Source organism: Felis catus, chromosome B1, assembly GCF_018350175.1.
Source record: "Felis catus isolate Fca126 chromosome B1, F.catus_Fca126_mat1.0, whole genome shotgun sequence".
In the NCBI taxonomy this organism is placed as follows: domain Eukaryota; kingdom Metazoa; phylum Chordata; class Mammalia; order Carnivora; family Felidae; genus Felis; species Felis catus.
Window position 1 is genome coordinate 96665408 of NC_058371.1, and position 20873 is coordinate 96686280.

The following is a 20873-nucleotide window of genomic DNA, read 5'->3' on the forward strand; positions in this document are numbered from 1 at the left end:
GTAAAGGGGGCAGTCATACACTGTCCAGAGCCTGGCACTTTAGGAGGTGTTTTTTGGAGAGTGTTACTTGCTCTCTGTTGTTGTGACTGTGGTTATTTTATTTCCCTACCCGTAGTGATGTTTTGGACCCTCCCCCAGGTATGCTTTGATTTGTTCCTTGAAGTAGCCCTGGAAAGGAAAACAAACAGGAAACAAAAACACGCAAACACACAAATAAATAAAAACAAAACACTAAAATCTAAAAACAATCCAAAAGCAAAAAACCAGAAACACCATCTAGAACAGGGTGGAAGCAGTGCTGATAGAAGAGCACATACAAAGAGAAAAATGACAGGGGCGGAGGAAAAAGAAAAAATAAACATTGACCAGGCAGAGAGACTAAATGGCTTAATCCAGAGAGAGAGAAAGGAAAATAAGGAAGGAGGTGGGGAAAAAGAAATGAAGATAAAGTTACCCAGACAGAGAAACTATACGGCTTGATTATTCCAGAGAGAGAGAAAGGAATGTAAAGGAGGTATATAGAACATGTGTCAAGAGAATGGATTAAATATGTCTGTTTAAACAAATCAACCAGAGTAACCAGCCTAGAAGAGGGAAGAGGTAAGAAGGAGAAATGGGGGAGAGAATATATCCATATATCCAGAATTGTCCTAGAATTTATCCAGGCAATGCTGCAGCACTGTTCTGGAGATGCTGTCGTCTAGTTCTACAGCATCCCGCTCCAGTAGATATGCAGTTACCCTGTGCTGAGGGGCATGGTTTGGTGTAGGCTGGTCCTCCCTCCACTGTGGGCCCGGCAGACCGATCCTGAGGCCCTGCCTTGGTGATGGTGGGGAGAAAAATGGCGACCCCCCTGCCCGTCTCTTCTCCATGACCTGGTGCCCAAATCACTCCTTTGGAGCCATCCTCATTGTCCTGCAGGTGCAGACGGGGCTGTCTCACTCTGCCGACACCTTTGCCCCAGGGGCTTGGCTGGAATTTAAACTCCTGCTCTGTGCACCCTGGTAGTGGGAAAGTGCCTCCTGACATGAGGTCCCAGCTGGTTTTGTCGTGTGCCCCAGTCCTTCAGGGGAGGGGACTGGTTTCTCCTGCTGCAGACTGCACCCCCGATCTACCACTGAACCCAGAGTTGGCTCCCCTCCTCCCTAGGTGTGTGAACAGGGCAGCTCGCCCCAATCCGAAGATGGGACCTGCAGTTAAGAGATGGGATCCCTCTCCGTCCTGGTCTGAGGTTTTTCTCTTGTCCAGATAGTTTTAGGCTTCCCCAGCCACTCTTTCTCTTCCCTTTGTCTCTCACCAAAGGGCATCCCTCCCTTCCATGCCTACGTGGCCCGTTTTATCTCCCCCAGTTCGCAATCACCCACCTACCGTCTCTCACGTTGTCCCCTTTTCTCCCTGGTAGATTCAGTCTCTTTTCTTCCCAGACTCTTGGGGTTCAAAGTCCTTTGGCTTCAGCCCTTCTTTGTTTAGGAGACGTGGGAAGTAGGATTCCCCTACTTCTCCACCATGTTTGCTCCACTGTATGTACTTTTGATTCACTATATGGATTTCTGTCTTTGTGAATTATCTGCTCATATCTTTTGTCCATATTTCTATTGGGTTGTCTTTTTCTTATTTACTCTGCAATACGTGTTGCAAATTATTTTTCTTCTCATTGCCTTAGGCAACATCCAAAACAATGTTGAATAATTGTGATATTAGTTATTTCTATCTACTAAATGGAACTAGCTCAAATATTTCTGGTTGTAAAAAACAGTAGGAAACATTAAGTTAAACAGCCTTTATCATGTTTACATAAGTTTATTCCAGTCCTATTTTACCTTGAGTATTTCATTATGAATGGCTATTCCACTACCATTCTTTTTCTTCATCTTAATTATTGCATTAAGTTCTACATTGTTAAAATGTTTGTCATTAAAATATACAGATATTTTCAGATAAAGTTAGAGAAACAATGTATTTATTATTTGCAAAATTAATTCTAAAAATTTAACTGGTTCCTAAACAGGCAACAAAATTTTTAAATGAATTTACTAGTAATTTACTTTAAAATGTTTTTAATTAAATGAATCAAAAGATAAAGCAACTTATTACTGTATTTATTATTTTTTTATAAAATGCATTTTCAGAAATGTTTCATTAGAAACTGGTGCTACAAAAATAAATATAAAACAAATATACATGTTTACATATGTTACTTATAACATAAATACACATTTACATGTTCAAATATTCAAAAACTCCAGCATGTTTTTTCCATGATTCTCAACATGTCTGAGAAGTAGGGAAAACAATAAAAAAAAGCATAAATATACCACACACCATTCATATTTTTGCTTTTAAAAGACTGTTCAATACAAACATATGAACACAAAGTTTGGGGGCATTTGTTCTAAAAGCAAAGTCAGGCATACTATTTTAATCTATGACCAGTTCATATTTATAAGTTTTATTCTGCTTTGTTTTTTCATTAGGTTATATCCATTATGGTACAGATTAAAATTGTCTTTTACAGAAAGGCTTTCTGAAAGGCTTTATTTACATTAAATAAAAAAAGTCACTTTACTTGAAAGCCAACAAAGTTATTTATTAGACTTAAAATATCTAAAACGAGCTTTAATCATTCAAAATTAGGATTTGGATTAGAAAACATCAAAAGGATGGAAGAAAGACACTGCAATTTCTGTTTGATGTATTCTGGTAGTTTTTCATTTTCTCCATACCTAAGTGAAGCAAAGAAAAAAAGACAAAAACATAACTTAATTACTTGGTTTGTATGTAAGTACCAAAAGGCATATTATATTTTTCAATAGTTCTTCAATGAGAAGAGTCACTGCAGAAAAACTATACAAAATCATTTCAGTAGATACCTAAATCAAGTTAAGCATATCCAATGTGCTTCCTTTTAAAGGAGACCACTTTCCAAATGTATTTAAATAATAAAAAGAAAATTAGGTCAAAAAACTGGAACCGGCTATATATATAATTTCTAAAACAAGTTTAAAATTGGATTCTTTATTAAATTGAAGGCCCTAAAGAACATACAAAACCTTATTAAATCATTTATTTCAATATATAGAGAAAAAAATTATATCAAAGGGCTAAATGTCAACCATTATTCTAAGAACTTACCTAGTTGTTTGACCATTTGGTGATGTGTAACTGATGGAAGACACTCCTGCTTGCACAACCAACTGGGACCCATCATTGAACTGAACCCACACAGCTCCGCTAGTTAACTAGAAAAACAATAAATGCAAAATTACTATATAGAAGATTTAAAGTTCTTAAAAGTTACTCATGTTTAACAGGTTTTTCACATAGTTAAAAAAAAAGCAACCCTCTCAGATAACTACAAATTTGGGGCTGTGATGGTAGTAACACTGAGAATATTCATATCTTTTTAGATTATTCCTTTAATAGCTGGGGCATTATAATATTAAAGTTATTCTAAATGAATCCTTTTCCCCATTTATTTCTACTAGTATGTTGGAGTAGTTTTGCATTCTCTCCCGTACCCCCTACACCTCATTAGCATTTCTAAACAAGAAGAGATTTAGGAAACAAAAGTAACATTTTCTTAAATTGTAAGATTTCTCTGTATTTTCTGTCCTTGGGTTACAGAATTTCTCTTCTACCTGAGAATGTTACAACTTAGCTTTTGCAACTTGTTCCTTTAGTCACTGATATTTGATATAGTCACTAATATACAATGTGCCACTCCAAACAGCAGAGAGGAGACATGGACACTGGAATCAAACAGACCTGGGTTGACATCCAGATTCTGCCAACTAATGAGTAGGACTATGCAAGTCAGTTAACAATTATAAGCCATAATTTTACTATCTATAAAAGGAGATAACACCAACTTTACTAGGTTTTATTTTGGGGAATAACAAGACAATATATATGAAAAACATGGCACCGCATAGCAGGTACTCACCAAATGCTGAGTTCCCTTCATTTATTTCCTACCCACAGAAAGGTTTAGGCTGAATTTTAAACTTCATTGGCAAGTAAAAATTACACGCACTATGCTCAAGTCTCCAACCTTCAAGCTTTCAGATAATATACACATTTAGGCTCATACCTACATATAATTCTGTAAGTTTGGAAGTCAATGTAGACTTAATTTTTAAATGCAAAAATCCTTTTCTGCCTAATGAAAGTTACTATAGTAATAGATTACAAACAGTTTCTAAAACTTGAATGTCATGAACATCATTCTCAATTCCTAACAATTAGCCACTATCATGACACTTCTATTCTGCCTTTTTTTTTTTTTTTAATTGAAGCATAGTTGACATTCAATGTTATGTTATATTGAACTTCAGGTATATAATATAGTGATTCAACAATTCTATACAGTATTCAATGCTCACCATCTGTCACCATACAACTATATTCCCTATATTATACTTTTCATTTCTGTGACTTATTTGTTTCACAACTAGAAGTTACAAACTACAAGTTTGTAACGCTTAATCTCCTTTACCTAGTTTGCCAATCCTCTTGCCCTCTGGCAACTATCAGTTTGTTCTTGTTCTCTGTATTTATAAGCTTGTTTCTGTTTTGTTTTTTTAGCTTTCACATGTAAAATCATATATTTGTTTTTCCCCCCGACATGTTTCAATTAGTATAATACCCTCTAGGCCCATCCATGCTATGACAAATGGCAAGATTTTATTCTTTTTTATGGCTGAGTAATATTCCATTGTATATATACACATACATCTTCTTTATCCACCTATCAATGGACACTAGGCTTTAAAACACTTGCTTTTAAAACTTCAAAAACAAAATCACCTATACCTTAACAATCTGTTATCAACAATACCTAGATTCTTCCAACTGTATACAAATAAAAAATGTCAAAATGTTTAATATAATCAATGTAAAAAAAGGTGTAAAAACTCACTTGCAAAGAGAAATTTGCAAGTAATAATTTATACTTTTTGGTAATTGTCTAATCACTATAAAAACCAAAGAAATTCATACTAAGAAAATTCACTTTTCTAAGAACTTCTCACCTGTGTAGCCCAACCAACGTTTTTCACAAAAACAGATTTCAAAAGTTGTGCTGATTTAGGAAGACAATCTTTTAGACTACCAGAAGGGATGTTTGTTCCAGAAGCTGCAGCTGTAAGGCCATGTCCTTCATTTGTAACCATCTATAAACATTAAAAGGAAGATATTATTCCCCAGCCAAATTCAGCAAAAATAGATGACTGGATTTTCATTAGCTTAAAATAATTTTTTAATAACAAAGTTAAAAACTTGAAATATAAACATATAAACAATAAGCTTCAGATTTAAAGTAGTAACAAAAAAATGTAAATATATAACTACGTTACAGAAAATTAGAAAGATGCAGAAGAAAAATCACATAGTTGCAATTTTCATGTGGGAAGTTTTTCTTTTTTTCCCAAGGTATAATTTTTCATAACTGCGATTATAGGATATATGTACATGTGTGTGAGTATACATACATAAATTTATTTAATTTTGCATTTTTTCCTATATTGCTGTAGTCTTTATTGGCATGATAGTTCACTGAATAAAAATTTAATAAGTTTATGTAACCATGAGACTATCATGCATATTAAAGCAGTAAATGATATTTTACTAGTAAAAATAAAACGAGAGGCACCTGGGTGGCTGAGTCCGTTAAGCGTCTGAGTTCAGCTCAGGTCATGATCTCATAGCTGTGGGTTTGAGCCCCACATTAGGCTCTGTGCTGACAGCTCAGAGCCTGCAGCCTGCTTCACATTCTGTGTCTCCCTCCCTCTCTGGCCCTCGCCCCGCTCACACTCTGTCTCTATCTCTCTCTCTCTCAAAAAGTAAATAAACATTAAAAAAAAATAAAATGATACATATATTAATATATTTAGCTTTTTCCTAGAGGGGTCAGGTTAGGCCTCACTGAGGTAATATTTAAACTGAGACCTGAAGGGGGCGTCTAGGTGGCTCAGTTGGTAGAGTGTCTGACTTCAGCTCAGGTCATGATTTTGCGGTTCTTGAGTTTGAGTTCCGCATCGGGCTCTGAGGTGACAGGTCAGAGCCTGGAGCCTGCTTCAGATTGTTTCTCTCTCTCTCTCTCTCTGCCCCTCCCCTGCTCACACTCTGTCTCTCTCAAAAAATAAACATTAAAAAAAAAAAAACAAAAACAAAACTAAGCTGAGACCTGAAGGATGAGAAAGAATTAGCCATTAAGAAGTTAGAGAAAAGTTCCAAGTCAAGTGAATAGCATAGGAAAAGGCCCTGAAAGTTTGACTTTCTTGAAGAACTAAAAGAAGGCTCCTGAGGCTCAAGAATAGAGTGTAAAGTAGGAAAGGGAAAAGTAGGCAGATGATAGTAAGGCCATTATAAGGAATTTAAATTTTATATGAAGGGCATGAGGCAATCACTGAAGAGTTTAAAGTATAAAAGTGACATATATTTACTTACAGAAGGATTAAACATTGGTGCCTGTTTTGAAGAAGCAGCACTATTTATGCCCATTTTACTCAAAGATGCTTTCTCCCTCATCAAGTAGTTTGGATCCACAGAAGGAAGAGGTGATAAGGTCTTAGGTGAACTAGTAATACCAGGTTTTCTGAAGGGGAAAGAAATGTTCAAATATATTCCCTTAAAGCTTTCAAATTACAGAAAACTAAAAAGTGTTCATAATGTAAACATCAAACATTTTTTTAACATTTCCTACACAATTTAGGCATATTGAAAAAAATTTTCAAGCACTTACCTTCCTATGATTATTGGGAAAAATGGAGCACTTCCACTTTTCTTTTCCTCTTCTGAAATTATTGATTCCAGTGCTAAGCAAATATGATGGCCCTATTTAAAAAAATAGTGCTTTTTGTCATTACTTCACCTCATTTGGAATCACTATTAATTGGTATGAAAAACCTATCACAAGTATGTACATACCTCATTTGCATGGTCCATATACATTTTTATTTCCCTTTTCAAGCTATTAATTTCACTTTCACCTTTTAACGTATAAGATTTCCCTGTCTTTTCAATCACCTGAATTAAATCTTCGGTTTTGTGTATCTTTGCTCCTTAAAGAATAAAAAGAAAACCATTCTTTCATCATTTCTTTAAATATTCCTGTTTATATTCATTACCATACCAGTACATAATAGCTCCTAGATAAGGTATCATTTATATTCACTCACTGATCAGAAATAAAATGAGGCTCTCAAAGTATTCGATAAATATAGGCCATCCATTTTTCTTTTCTGCATATATCTGATTTACGTCCAATACTTTTATATTTTAAAAAATTACTAATCTCATACAAAAACATAGTTGAAAGATAGTTATATGTGCACTGTGTGAGTGTATGTGCTAGGTGTCCCTTAAAGGAGAGAGCTTTACTGATTAAAAATTAAATCATCTTTATAGAACAGATTTAGAAAATAATATTCTCTGGTTCAACCCTATCCTTTTGCCACATTTATAATTCTCATAATTTGGTATATGCCCATTTGAGGTTCTACTAAGCAATAGGATATTGCTTATTTGATGTAATTTTGTACTATTAACCTGAATGTTGTTAAACTTTAGCTAAATAGGGAAAGAGGACTAATACACATATTATAGAATAAATTGTTTATTATGAAAGTATATATAAATACAAATTTGTTAACATAATTAACATACACTGTGCTGTGTAATTTATTTGTATGACTATACATCTTAAAGATTTGTGATGCTGAATTAAAAAAAAAACTACTAAATTATAAACTAAAGGGAAAAAAATTACCATTTTTAAATGGTACTTACCATCATAAAACCAGACCTCAAAATCAGCACCAGGGGAATTCTCCATCAAAATGCATTTAGCGTATTTTGTAAAATAAGTGATTTTGGGTGACTTAGATCTTACAAGGTGTACAAATCTGGAAGCATACTGATATTTTCGCCAGTACTTCTCTAGGGGGAGAAAAGGAAAAAAAAATTATCTAATATTAGGAAATAAAGTGTTGATTTGACATACAAATTTCACTGAAAGTTTAATAATTGATTTCTACTCTTCCTCAAAAATTCAAGTTGATAGGTTAGTAACCTCATTACCAAAATAAGGTATTGTAGTGATGTAAGTCTATTATTTTAATGAAAACTAAAGATAGTATAATACAATTCTCCAGAAGTATATAACAAAATCTGATGACTAGTATCATGATTATTTAAAAGAAATCTTTCTTTGAATCATTGACTCCTTATTATAAGATTCCAGGAAAGTTTTAATAAATGAAATAAAAAAATTTCTACCTGAGATATCAGCATCAGACTCTCAGGAAAAGATATGGTTCTCTTTATGTAAGTAAAGCATAGAATTTTGTGGTCCCAATATACAAAAGTAAGTTTTTGCAATTCCCTGTAACTATAGTCACTTATAGTATTTAAACAGTCTTGTCTACCTGTTTGGATTTCTAATAGGGTTAGATTAGATATATTTTCTTGTTTGTTTCTAAAGTCACCTCAATGACATCTTACTATTCAATATTTAATTTCCCCCATCCATAATATCCAGAAACTGGATAAGGAGTCATTTGGTTAACCATAATTATAAGTGATCACTTATGTAGCATAGTTATGGTTTTAAAAGAATTAGATATTTCAAGTTGAATTTTAAACATGATTCTAGACAAGTTAGTAACTAAACAAGTGTACAAATTATATTTGTGTGATATATGGCTAATATTCCAGTTAGTTTTTATTTAAATATGTGACAACACAGAATATGAATAAATTTGGATTTGGATTAGTAAGGTCTACCACATCGCACCACATATAAAGTATGAGAACGTGAGCTACAGCCTGGCTGAAGCAAGACATTTACAATCTATGATATTCTCATATATAGAGTTTATGTATATATAAATTATCTAAGTTTATTCCCTGGTAAATTTACATACCTGGTAAATTGTCAAAGCTATACCTACTGATGTTGTCAGTAGGGGACGGTGGTCTATCAGCAAGAGGAAAACCTCTTCCATCATTTGGATAATAAATAGTGATCTGCCAAAAAATTGTTAAAGAATTCTAATTATATGCCATTAAGTTAAAGTGCTGTATTTCGTTAATAAAATCTGGAGAGCTCACATGTAAAATTAAAATACTATTTTATTGAAAATGCTAAATATTCTCTAGAAGTCATTATTTTGCTTTTCAAACTTAAGCTTAAAGTTCAGATTTTGCTACAAGTTATAATTATTTTTGAAACCACAATAATTAAATATATCTAGTATACTATTTTACTTTTTGAATTTAAGAGATATTATCATATTAAGAAAACCAATTTTTTAAAAGATTTTTCTAAAGTTTATTTATTTATTTTGTGAGAGAGAGAGAGAGGGAGAATCTCAAGCAGGCTCTGCACTGTTACCATGGAGCCAGATGCAGGGCTCCATCTCACAAACTCTGAGCCAAAATCAAGAGTCGAATGCTTAACCAACTGAGCCACCCTGGTCCCCCAAGAAAACCAATTTTTAAAACTTTTAACAATATCCCTGTAGAATGAATTGGAATGCTAAATGATAATTTGAAGTTGCAAGATAATAAAGTAAAGCCACATTACCATGTTTCCGTCACTAGATATTTGAAGAACTTCTTTCACATATTCTTGAGATGTATGTTCCTTTAGAAGCTCCACACATACCTCCTCTGAATCAAGTATACTAACCTTAAAAAAAAAAACACAAAAAGACTAAAATTTAGTAACAATACTCTTGTTTACTATAATAGCTCTGACATATATAATACTTAAAAGTACTTAACCATAGCAGAAACAAAACTTAAAGTCAAAATCAAGTGGCTGCTTCTCTGCAAGTCTAAACCAGGGGTGTATTTGAGCACAGCTGTGAAACATACGGAGCAAAGGTAAGAAGGCATAATTAAGTGTGAAATGATAACCAGTAAGCAGAATGAAAGCAGAAGGTAGGGGTGGAGAATAAAGACTTTGAAAAGACAATAGCAAGCCAAACAAAGGCAAGACTGGGTGAAATAGAAAACAAGGTACAAACAGGAGAAAGATGGAATTAAAAAATAAAAATCACTATTTCCAATTCATGCATCAATTTAAACTTGATTTTGTGCATATTCCTTTTCTTTAAATAGTTTAGTTTCAGATGTTAAAAAAAATTGTATTTTCTATTTTACCTTTCTAAGACTGGCCTAAATACAGAAACAAAGTAAAAGATAATATTAATTTAGTAATTGCAGCTGTGAATAAAATAATACTTAACACAGTATTTAGCCAGTGTTATTTTTAAATATTTCTGATTATCAGTAATTTAAAATTCAAAAGTTATCAGTATCAATTCACCATTCTTAAAGTAGCCAGAAGAAAGCAAGAGCTATTTTTCTATAAACTCCCAGTCTCTTTTCTTTTAAATGAGTTTATCATGTAAATATCAAAAGTACAGGGACTAGAGAAACATATTTGACACAGGAAACCATATACTCAAGGAAAATATCACATAGTAATTTAGAAAAATGATAGACATACCACAGCCTTTTTCGTTTTCTGTCTAATTGGTTTTAACCTGTAAGCAGTCAAAGGAGATGTAATGCTTCGTAATGTACGTTTCTGATAACCCAATGGTGGCTCCATACCCCTAGTCTTGCTTTGTTCAGAAAGAGGATCTGAGTCAAAAATAGATTCTTGTTGAATTATCTCAGGTTTACTTTGAAATGCAGGCATATATTTCATGGTATTCAGCTGTTTTGTAGAATGCACATTATCAGAAGCATCGGGGCTCTTTTTGGCTCGTGTATCAGTCCAAGCATTTCTTGATCTGTCCTGCAAATCTGGATGGCCCTGGAAATCTCTGTTTGGGCTAATGCTGTTGTGCTCGGCAGTTTCTCTTAAATGAGCTATAATATACACAGAATGAAGCAATTTAGTGCATAATTAAAAAACTGAGTCTTCACAACACAATGTCATGCTGGTATTATTTTAACAGGAATTTTTTTTGAGGTACAAAAGAGATCTAGTAAAAAATGCTCATATTTCTAACAAATACACAGTTTTATGATATGACATAATAAAAGAATGACTTTAAAAGAATATTTTAAGCCAGATTGAAAAGAAATACCTTTATACTCCTAAAACTAAGAAAATATATTATTATGAAATTATTTATTCAATCAAGGCAAAATCTAGTCATGTGGGGTCACTTACTAATTCTAAAACAAGCAACTGCCAATGCTCCAATAAGAAAAGATTTGAGAGGAATTCCAAGGTAATCATTCTATGTAATATGTAAATTTACTCTCTTTAAGCTGAGGACCATCTATTCCATCTTTACTTACAAAATATGCAAGTAAAAGCAAAAACAATATACGAAATAGCTTTAATAATATTTAATAATACAGGCATATTTGCATCACAATCTAAAAGTTCTTGTTGAGGGGTGCTTGGGTAGCTCAGTTGGTTAGGCATCCGACTTCGGCTCAGGTCATGATCTCACGGTTTGTGAGTTCAAGCCCCGCGTCGGGCTCTGTGCTGACAGCTCAGAGCCTGGAGCCTGCTTAAGACTCTGTGTCTCCCTCTCTCTCTGCCTCTCCCCCACTCACACTCTATCTCTCTCTCCTCAAAAATAAATAAACAGGGGCGCCTGGGTGGCTCGGTCGGTTAAACGTCCGACTTCGGCTCAGGTCATGATCTCACGGTCCGTGAGTTCGAGCCCCACGTCGGGCTCTGTGCTGACAGCTCAGAGCCTGGAGCCTGTTTCAGATTCTGTGTCTTCCTCTCTCTCTGCTCCTCCCCTGTTCATGCTCTCTCTCTGTCTCAAAAATAAATAAACGTTAAAAAAAAAAAATTAAAAAAATAATAATAAATAAATAAATAAACATTAAAAAAAAAAAGTTCTTGTTGAATTTTACCCATATCTACTTTATGTGATTTTAGAGTTCACAAAAGAACATTATTTTTTTTAAATCCCTTAAAATGATTAGACTACATTCTAAGGCAATTTTTTAAATGCTAACCTCTAAATATGTGTATTGCAATTTTTTCCTTAAATGACTTCTTAGTGCCTTTCCTCCCCCTACTCCCAATGACAGAAAATACTTTGTACCAAATAATATAGCAGCAGCACCAGATTATAAACAAGCTTATTTCTCCTTTTCAGATATATCCATATTACCAAATAAAAGTACCTATAAACACAACAGAAGGTTAAGTGCAAGATTACATACATGGCAATTTTATAGTTTAAAAAACATAAACTTGAATCATCATCAAGTACACATAAAAAGATTAATTCCCTTTTAGACTCTTGAAAAAAATATATAATTTTTAAAAAGAAAAAAAAGAAAGACCCTTGAGGTGACATAACAACTCTGCTTAGATTACAGTCATATTAAATACTCTTTATCTGAAGTAACATGATACTTAGTAAAAATGATCTCCTCCTCCCCATATGTTTTCTTTTCTATTCTCTTTTTTCTCATCATTATTTTCCAACCCACCTTCTGTGAGTCTGTCATGTTCATTAATAAGAAATGTTTAACTTTCAAACTCTATACCTAAAATGACTTGGATGACAGCTGTTTAAAAATGTTTAGGTTTTGGGGTACCTGGCTGGCTCAGTCAGTAGAGCACGTAACTCTTGATCACAAGTTCATGAATTCAAGCCCCATGTTCAGCCTAGAGCTTACTTAAAAAAAAATTGTTTAGGTTGTAGTGGTTGGGTACTTTAGCGTTACGTGAGGTCCCATCAGTAAACCATGATGTCCATATCAGCCTCTACTTAAAAATAAGGTCAACCATCTTTTGATTATTTTATAGGCATTGATAGGTGCTTACTATAGATAGGCTATAAGAGCATAGGGATAAAAAGTAAAGTTTCTGAGCCAGGCTGCTTTGGGTTAGAATCCAGGGTTGGAATCCTGACTCCCCTACTTATGGGAGTGTAGCTTGGCAAATTAAGCTCTGTGTAACACAATTTCCTCACGTGTAAGATAGGGCTAATGATAATATCTTCTATTTTGTGTGTGAGAATTTAGTAAGTTAATATTTGTTAAGCATTAAGGACAGTAGCTGATAGAACAAATATTTAAAATGAATAAATAGTTATTATTACAGTTACTGTAATATAGTTTATGGAAAATATATTATTTTCTTTTTTTTGAAAATGTATTTTCTTAAGAAGCCCCAAACAGAAAACGTACCCTTTATTTGCAGATTCCCAAACCACTGTTGCACCATTTCAGTCTGTGATGTCTGGTCTGGAAATGGAAAAGGAGTTTTTCCTGGACCAAGATGATTGGAGCTAAACAGAGAAAAAGAATTCTCAAAAACTAATAAAAAATTATCAGGTAATAACTTTTTAAGATAAAAATATTTAAAAAAGGTAGTTATCTTTTGATCTGAATATCTGAAAATTTTAGGGTAACTATAGAAACCAATATTTGCATGACCAAAATGTCTCTAAGAAGCTAAACTTCCAGACCAAAATGCCCATACTGTGACAATGTTTCTATATGGCTACTGCCCTCTTGTAATTTAAGCATAAAAACCAAAGAACAGAAAACAGATAAAATAAATACTACAGTAACTGAAAAAATTAGCCTTCAAGTGAGAAGCAGTCAGTAATATGATTACTCATCATTGGCTCAGCCTGTGTGTGTGTGTGTGTGTGTGTATGTGTGTGTGTGTGAGGGAGAGAGGGAGACAGAGAGAGAGAGAGAGGGAGAGGGAGAAAGAGAGAGAGATAAAGGTGGGGGGAGGAGAAAGGGAGGAGAGAGGGTGGAGGGTGGGGAGAGAAAGAAAGAATGAATAGTTACTATTAGAGTACTTTAGGAATCAGACACATTTAATATACTTTGCACTACAGACCTGCTTCATATAAAATGAAAAATGAAAATAAAAATTCTAAAGTATTAAAATACTACAAAGACATTCATGAGCACATACACTCATTTTGAAAGTCTCTTAACTACAAGTAAAAATCATCATTCTGGGGGCACCTAGGTGGCTCAGTCGGTTAAGCAACTGACTGTGGCTCAGGTCATGATCTTGCAGTTCGTGAGTTCCCGTCTCGAGTTGGGCTCTGACAGCTCACAGCCTGGACTCTGCTTTGGACTCTGTCTCTCTCTCAAAAATAAATAAATGTTTTAAAAAAAATAAAAAAAAAATCATTCTGATTCTCTAATAAGAAATAGAAATCATAGTTAAGAAGTACCCCAGGAACATCTGATGTTAGAAAAAATTAACCCCCCTTAGTTAGGTGCAGCTTCTTATTTGTGCTAATGTAACATTTATAGAAAAAATGCTTTTGATAGAATTATTCTTACAGTGCTTGATCATTATCAGGTCTTTCAAAAGATCCAGAACTATTGCATGTCTTTTCCTTAAAGAAGTGAAAAACATTGACATTGCTGTTTGTAGGTGAGTATCTTTCTTCGTCTACTCCTGATCTTTTGGATTTGGACAGCATTTCAGCTGAGTGACATCGTTCCATTGTATTTGTTTTTGCTCGAGACTGACTATTAAAAGTGCCCGATCTATCAGAGGAATGGGCTCTGCGAAGGTATCGAGAGTGTGGCCTTTCTTCTGCATCCTGGATTACTCTTCCCCTTCCACTATTACTGGTTTCTTGTTCTTGGTTTCCCCACTGAGTATAAAAACTGCTTCCATCTCCTGAAGAAGAAAAATCGCTTGTATTTTTATTCTTTGGAAATATAGTCATTTTATTTGGGAGTGGCTGACCAATCAAAAGTCGTCTTCTGTCAAATAAACTACCACTTATACTGGTACTGGAAGAAGCTGTAATTGCAGTAGAAATTGTGGCATGTCCACTGTCAATGGAGTCTTCTACAGTTCCTAAATCTTTACTTTTTGTTGAAGAATTTCGGGACATAAAAGGATGGTCTAATACTGAAGACAAACTTAAACGATCTGCTGGATTTCTACGAAGTAACTGGTGAATAAGGTCCTTGGCCTCTCTTGTCAAAAAAGTTGGCATTTCATAATCTGCCAATACTACTTTATTTAATGTGTTCTTGACTGTGTCAGTGTCAAATGGTGGTCTTCCAATAAGCAACGTATAAAACATACAGCCCAAGGACCAAACATCAGATTCAAGTCCATGTGCACTTCGAGTTGCAATTTCTGGTGAAATGTAATTAGGAGTTCCACATAATGTATAGTGCTTTTCATGTGGCATTTTCAATTGAGTTGCCAGCCCAAAATCAGCAATCTTGATGTTCATATTACGTGTAAGTAAGAGGTTAGAAAGTGTGAGGTCCCGGTGTAATATACCATGAGAATGGAGATACAACATTCCTGTGATGATCTGGTGCATGAAGTGTCGAGCTGTTAGAATACAAACAATAAAATTTACAATTTAGAAAATCTGAAAGGTTCAGTACTTACAATCTTAGAATTCAGTATTTAGAAACCCAAGTACATGTGCCACAATATTACATTAGAACACCAGCTTGCAGCTTAGTAGTTTGATAAACCAAAATACTACTATGGTAATTTCTTAAGATTTTTAAACTTTTAAAACAACTAGGCACTTCTGCTAATCTTTGTCCTTTCTAACTGATGCATTAAGGAGTTTAATATTATTAGCAATTGGGAGAGACTTGAGTAACTAGGGTACCCAGAAGGCCATAGCAATTAAGAGAAAATATTTATAATTGCATGAACAATTCATAAATACATTTTATTGTAAAAAAGAAAAAAAGAAAGCAAGTAAAGTTCCTCTGATGTCCTTCCTCCCAAGCCCTAACAAAAAAATAACCGCTATTAATAGTGTATATATATTATTTTATATAAATTTACAGAAATACACTGTAATAAATGTTATATGTAAAAAGGTATACAAATATATAGATTCATTACTTTTTTCCCCACTTCACAGTATTTCTTGAAATATTTCCATATCAGTACACATAAATCTTCATTTTATTTAATTGCTATTAATGAGTAATTTCCGTTACTTCAAGATTACAAAAACATAGCAATAAACATTCTGGAAATTCTTGTTTTCTTGTGCATATGTATGGGGTGGTTCTCTATGTTAAATTCAAGCAATAGAATCACTGGGTTGAAGGATAAAATTTAGCATTTTAAGGAGCACCTGGGTGGCTCAGTCAGTATAGCATGAGACTCTTATCCTCAGGGTTGTGTGCTCAAGCCACACATAAAAAAAAATTAGTATTTTAATACTTGCCAAATTGTCCTCCAAAAGGTTGTATTTTCATGCACATCCTTGTTAAAAATTGGTAGTCTCAATCCAATGATTGAAAAAATGGTATTCCATTATCTTAGTTGGCATTCTTTTGATTATACTATAGAGTTTGAGCATCTTTTCATACATTTATTTATTGGCCATTTGTACTTTCTCTTCTGTGAAGTCTGCTTAGATCCCTTGCCCATTTTTCTACTGGACTATCCTTTTTTGTTAGGCAGCTCTTGTATTTTTTTTTAAAAGTTTATTTATTTATTTTGAGAGACTGTGGGAGCTGGGGCAGGGTGGGATGGGGAAGGGGAAGGGGAAGGGGAGGGAGGGAGGGAGGGAGGAAGGGAGGGGGAGAGAGAGGGAGAGGGAGAGGGAGGGAGAGGGAGAGGGAGAGGGAGAGGGAGAGGGAGAGGGAGAGGGAGAGAGAGAGAGAGAGAGAGAGAGAGAGAGAGAGAGAGAGAGAGAATCTTAAGGAGTCTCCATGAGGTCAATGTGCAGAGCCCAATGTGGGGCTTGAACCCACGAACTGTGGCCAAAATCAAGAGCCAGATGCTCAACCGACTGAGCCACCCAGGCACCCCAACATCCCTTGTATTTTTTTAAATTAATTTGCCAGTCATACAGTTTACAAATATTTACTCCTATCTTTGTTTTAAATTTGACCTAACCTTTTATCAAACACGTTCTTAATTTTAATTAAGTCAAATTCATAATTCTTTTCCTTTATAGTTTTTATAGTTTGTCTTATTTAAGAAGGCCTTACTCTTTTTTTTTTTTAATTTTTTTTTTTAACATTTATTTTTGAGACAGAGAGAGACAGAGCATGAATGGGGGAGGGGCAGAAAGAGAAGGAGACACAGAATCGGAAGCAGGCTCCAGGCTCTGAGCCATCAGCCCAGAGCCCGACGCAGGGCTCGAACTCACGGACCGCGAGATTGTGACCTGGCTGAAGTCGGACGCTTAACCGACTGTGCCACCCAGGCACCCCAAGAAGGCCTTACTCTTACACAGTATTAAAAAAAATGCAATACTCCTCATTAACATGCATACGAATATTTTTTAACTCGTATTATTACCTTGAATCAAAGAATATGAACATTTGCATATTCAATACATATGTCCAAACTGTTTTCAAATGGGTTATAGACTTAAATATACAAAAAGTGTAACAACAATCACATTTTAGCTTACCTGCAATCTCAGTTACCAGGGTGAGATAACTAGAAAACAATTATTTGTGTGACGACTTACGGACCTTATTTGATACTAATCTGAACAGTAAAAAGTTACTTATAAGAAACTGGAGAAGTTGAAACTGACTACACATTTGATAATAACGAATTATTGGGTGTGATAATGATTCTGTGGTTACTGTTATTGTTTTTTTAAGTTCTGATCTTTTAAAGATATATACCAAAATATTTATACATACAAAGATGTCGATGTCTACAATTAGCTTGAAAATACTATGGAAAATTGAGGAATAAGAAGTGTACAGATGAAACATTTGATCATGAATTGATAGTTTTGGAAGCTGAGTGGTAACTTCATGAGGGCTCATTATACTACTCTCTCAACTTATATGTTTCACATTTTCTATAGTAAATGATTTTAACAGTTAACTGTGTTTCACTTAGAAACTACTTTATAGACATCAATAGCATTATAAACAGTTTATTTCTAGATTTAAAAGGATACTAAATTGCTACCAATGATTTAATTTAAAATGTGGTTTTGGGGAAAGATGGATAATGAATTTCTCCTTTTACTTCTGTAATGCTTGAATTATTTACAGGAATTAGCAGCTTTTCTAATTTTGAGGGGATGAAAAGTCTCCTTTTCTAACCCAAAGTAATTGAAACAGTTTTATTCAGCGTTACAAAATAGCACATTCTTCAAAAACTAGTTTTTAAAAAATTTTTTTTTCAACGTTTATTTATTTATAGGACAGAGAGAGACAGAGCATGAACGGGGGAGGGGCAGAGAGAGAGGGAGACACAGAATCGGAAACAGGCTCCAGGCTCTGAGCCATCAGCCCAGAGCCTGACGCGGGACTCGAACTCCCGGACCACGAGATCGTGACCTGGCTGAAGTCGGACGCTTAACCGACTGCGCCACCCAGGCGCCCCAAAAACTAGTTTTTAAAGAGTAAAATTTATATATACCAAAAAAAAAAAAAAAAAGAAAAGAAAAAGAAGCCACCTACCTTCATTTTCTGAGAATGGTTTCATTCTGTTCTTTAGATACCTGTTCATTTCTCCATTATGGCACATTTCTAATACTAGATATACATAATTGTTATCTTCAAAATAGTTATACAACTGAAACGTAAAAGGGCACAATAAGTGATAAAATATAAAAATTCAATGTTCTTAGGTTACATCTACAAAATTTGTATCTTACCTCTAAGATAGAAGGATGTTTCAATTGGCAATGTATTTTCACCTCATTTTGGACTCTCTGTACCATTCCAGCTTTGTACATGGCTTTTTTATCTATCTAAAAATAACATGAGACATTTAAATGTTGATAATAAACTTCTAAATGTGAAGTTTTCAAAAATTAACTTTGAAGAGAAAGTATACTTTAAAATATTGTTAAGTCCTTTTATCTACTTATGAGATCAATTTACTCTGTGTGTTTTCCCCATACACCTAACAAAGAGCTTGGCACAGTGAACATTCAGTAAGTTTACCCAATGCATTCTAGTATCTTCTCCCAACTGAAAGAATTTAATAGCACAGCAATCATATCTATAACAACAAAAACAACAAAAATCTAGCCAAACTTTATTTTTCCCCTGTTCCTCTTTTTCTTCTAGACAAGCTTTAAAACAAAACTTCCCTTCCCTTTCCCTGCTTTTTAAGATAAGTGATTCTTAATTTGCTTGTGTACTCCTATTAGAATGACCCCCTAACAATCAAGAATATTTTAGGTTGTTACAGTGTAATATAGAACTATGCACAAGTAGTACTCATTATTATAAACAAATTATTTGTTCTTTGATGTCTATCAATTACTCCAAGTTTTCATAATAAATACTAGGTTTACTGAACATTAATGAAAATAAAACACTTATTTAAGCATAGTCAAGGTTCTCCTAAGATATATCTGTAAAGTCAATTGCTGGACTTGGCACTAATTGCTGGACTTGGCACTATTGTCTTCTGCCTAAGCAATGAGTTCTCTCTACCCATTAAAAAAAAAAAAAAAAAAAAAAGGCTCACAGGTAAGGAGTTTCTGGCATCTCAAGTCATCTCTCTAATTACTTGCAAAGTAGAGGTGAAAATTTGATTAATATATTCTTACCATTTTGATTGCAACTTCCAAACCAGTGTGAACGGACTCAGCTCTGTAAACACCAGCAAATGATCCTTTACCAAGCAGACTGCCAACTTTAAAATCCTTAAAAGTTAAAATGAAAGAACATGTGTGATGACTCACAGGAATAAAGAAGAAAGAGAAGAAGAGACTGGAAAAAGACGATAAAATGGATCGGGAGGGGAATAGGAATTTAAATTCAAGCAGGTATTACACCTCAATAGAGCAGGTGTCTGGGGTGGAAAGCATGTTGACGCCTTGCGGGGATCCCTGAAAGTCTAGGCTTGGCTTCAAGATACAGCACCCTAATGAACTGCTTCCTCAACCTCAATGCAGCTTCAGCACCTTGCTCCCATCTCCAGCCAACCCCTGGGAGCAGAGGGCATGGGTGGAATCCCGCCGCAGCTCCCGCCGGAGGTAACCGCCATCCCCCAGGAGAAGGGGGAGGCAGCTTTGCCTTGTTCTAGCGCGGCAGCCCCGGCGGGATAGCCAAGTTGAAGCCTTGGTGTTTGGAGACAGAAGGGCGGGGCCGCGAGCGACTCACCTGTACCCCACCACCCCAGCCAGAGGGGCGGGGCGCTCCGCCCCTAGACAGGCAGGCCTGGCGGTTAGGACTCTCCCAAAGCACCTCAGCGCCCACCCCGCAGCCGTTAGATTCGTCTGGTCCCCCTTCTGCAGTAGTCTCGAGTCCCGCCACTCCAACTCCCCCACCGCCCACCCCGCGGGGGATTGCCAAGTCTTTTCACCTCGATCTTCTCCCCGATGCAGGTCGCCATATTTCCAGGCTCAGGCCTGTGCTCCCCAGATTAGCTTCCTTCACGCAGTCCCTTCTAGGCAGCGCTCCAAGCAGCCAGCCGGTCTTGGCGCCCATCAGGCTTGGCTCTCTAGGCCGCCGCTCCTGGCGACGGCTGCACGGCTACCGAATGGCCTCCCGGGCACCTTCCGAGACCTGGGCGGCGCCTCTGCGCTCCCATTTTGAAAAACTCCCGCCGATTGCCGTCCTTGCCAGACTGGTGGTGACGTAAAGAGACCGGCCGCTGTGGAGAGGCTGCGCCCGGTGCGCATGCGTAACAGGCTCTGCTTCACGGCTTGCTGAAGTTTCATTAAGGCCTAGGACCGGAAGTGCTCGGGCGTCTTGTGGCAATACTGGGAAATGTTGGCAGTCAAACTTTCAGAAGACCGGGTTCGCTGTGAGTAAACGAACTAGACTGAAAGAGGAGACTTACAGCTGGTAGGCTACTCAATTCACGGTCTGGAAAACTAGTTCCATTTCTGTAAAGGATTTTAAGAGTTCAAACGTTTAAACTTGACAGAAGAGCATAGGAAAAAAAATATTACCTAGCTTAA

The 20873-nt window shown here is 35.5% G+C and overlaps 2 protein-coding genes across 3 annotated transcripts in view; one reads left to right on the top strand and one right to left on the bottom strand.

Annotated features, from left to right (window-relative positions):
- Positions 1-16007, top strand: part of MFSD8 (major facilitator superfamily domain containing 8) — a 150557-nt gene extending 134550 nt beyond the window's left edge. Inside the window, exons 13-14 of one of the 2 annotated variants that reach the window (XR_006596768.1) lie at positions 13199-13332; positions 14405-16007. The gene's annotated coding sequence lies outside the window, so the exon portion shown is untranslated. Of the gene's footprint in view, positions 1-13198; positions 13333-14404 lie in introns of those variants that run through there. The other variant, XR_006596767.1, reaches the window with a different exon arrangement.
- On the bottom strand, positions 1766-20551 carry PLK4 (polo like kinase 4). The gene is made up of 16 exons (XM_004001097.5): positions 20273-20551; positions 19515-19610; positions 18609-18704; positions 18412-18526; positions 14311-15331; positions 13186-13286; positions 10517-10884; positions 9587-9691; positions 8925-9027; positions 7789-7938; positions 6928-7061; positions 6743-6834; positions 6448-6595; positions 5031-5171; positions 3133-3239; positions 1766-2723 (listed from the first exon to the last, which is right to left on the bottom strand). The coding sequence occupies exons 1-16, from the start codon at positions 20300-20302 to the stop codon at positions 2621-2623; spliced, it is 2910 nt and encodes a 969-aa protein (XP_004001146.2). The 5' UTR covers positions 20303-20551; the 3' UTR covers positions 1766-2620.
- Between the last annotated feature and the right edge of the window lie 322 nt (positions 20552-20873).

What these genes read in the sequence shown, in the direction of transcription:
- PLK4 (XM_004001097.5), bottom strand. Translation starts at nt 20,302, where the DNA reads ATGGCGACCTGCATCGGGGAGAAGATCGAG. An exon ending in TGGAAGTTGCAATCAAAATG is followed by an intron (nt 18,705 to 19,514) that starts GTAAGAATATAT and finishes TGTTATTTTTAG; the next exon opens with ATAGATAAAAAAGCCATGTA. An exon ending in AACATCCTTCTATCTTAGAG is followed by an intron (nt 18,527 to 18,608) that starts GTAAGATACAAA and finishes TTTACGTTTCAG; the next exon opens with TTGTATAACTATTTTGAAGA.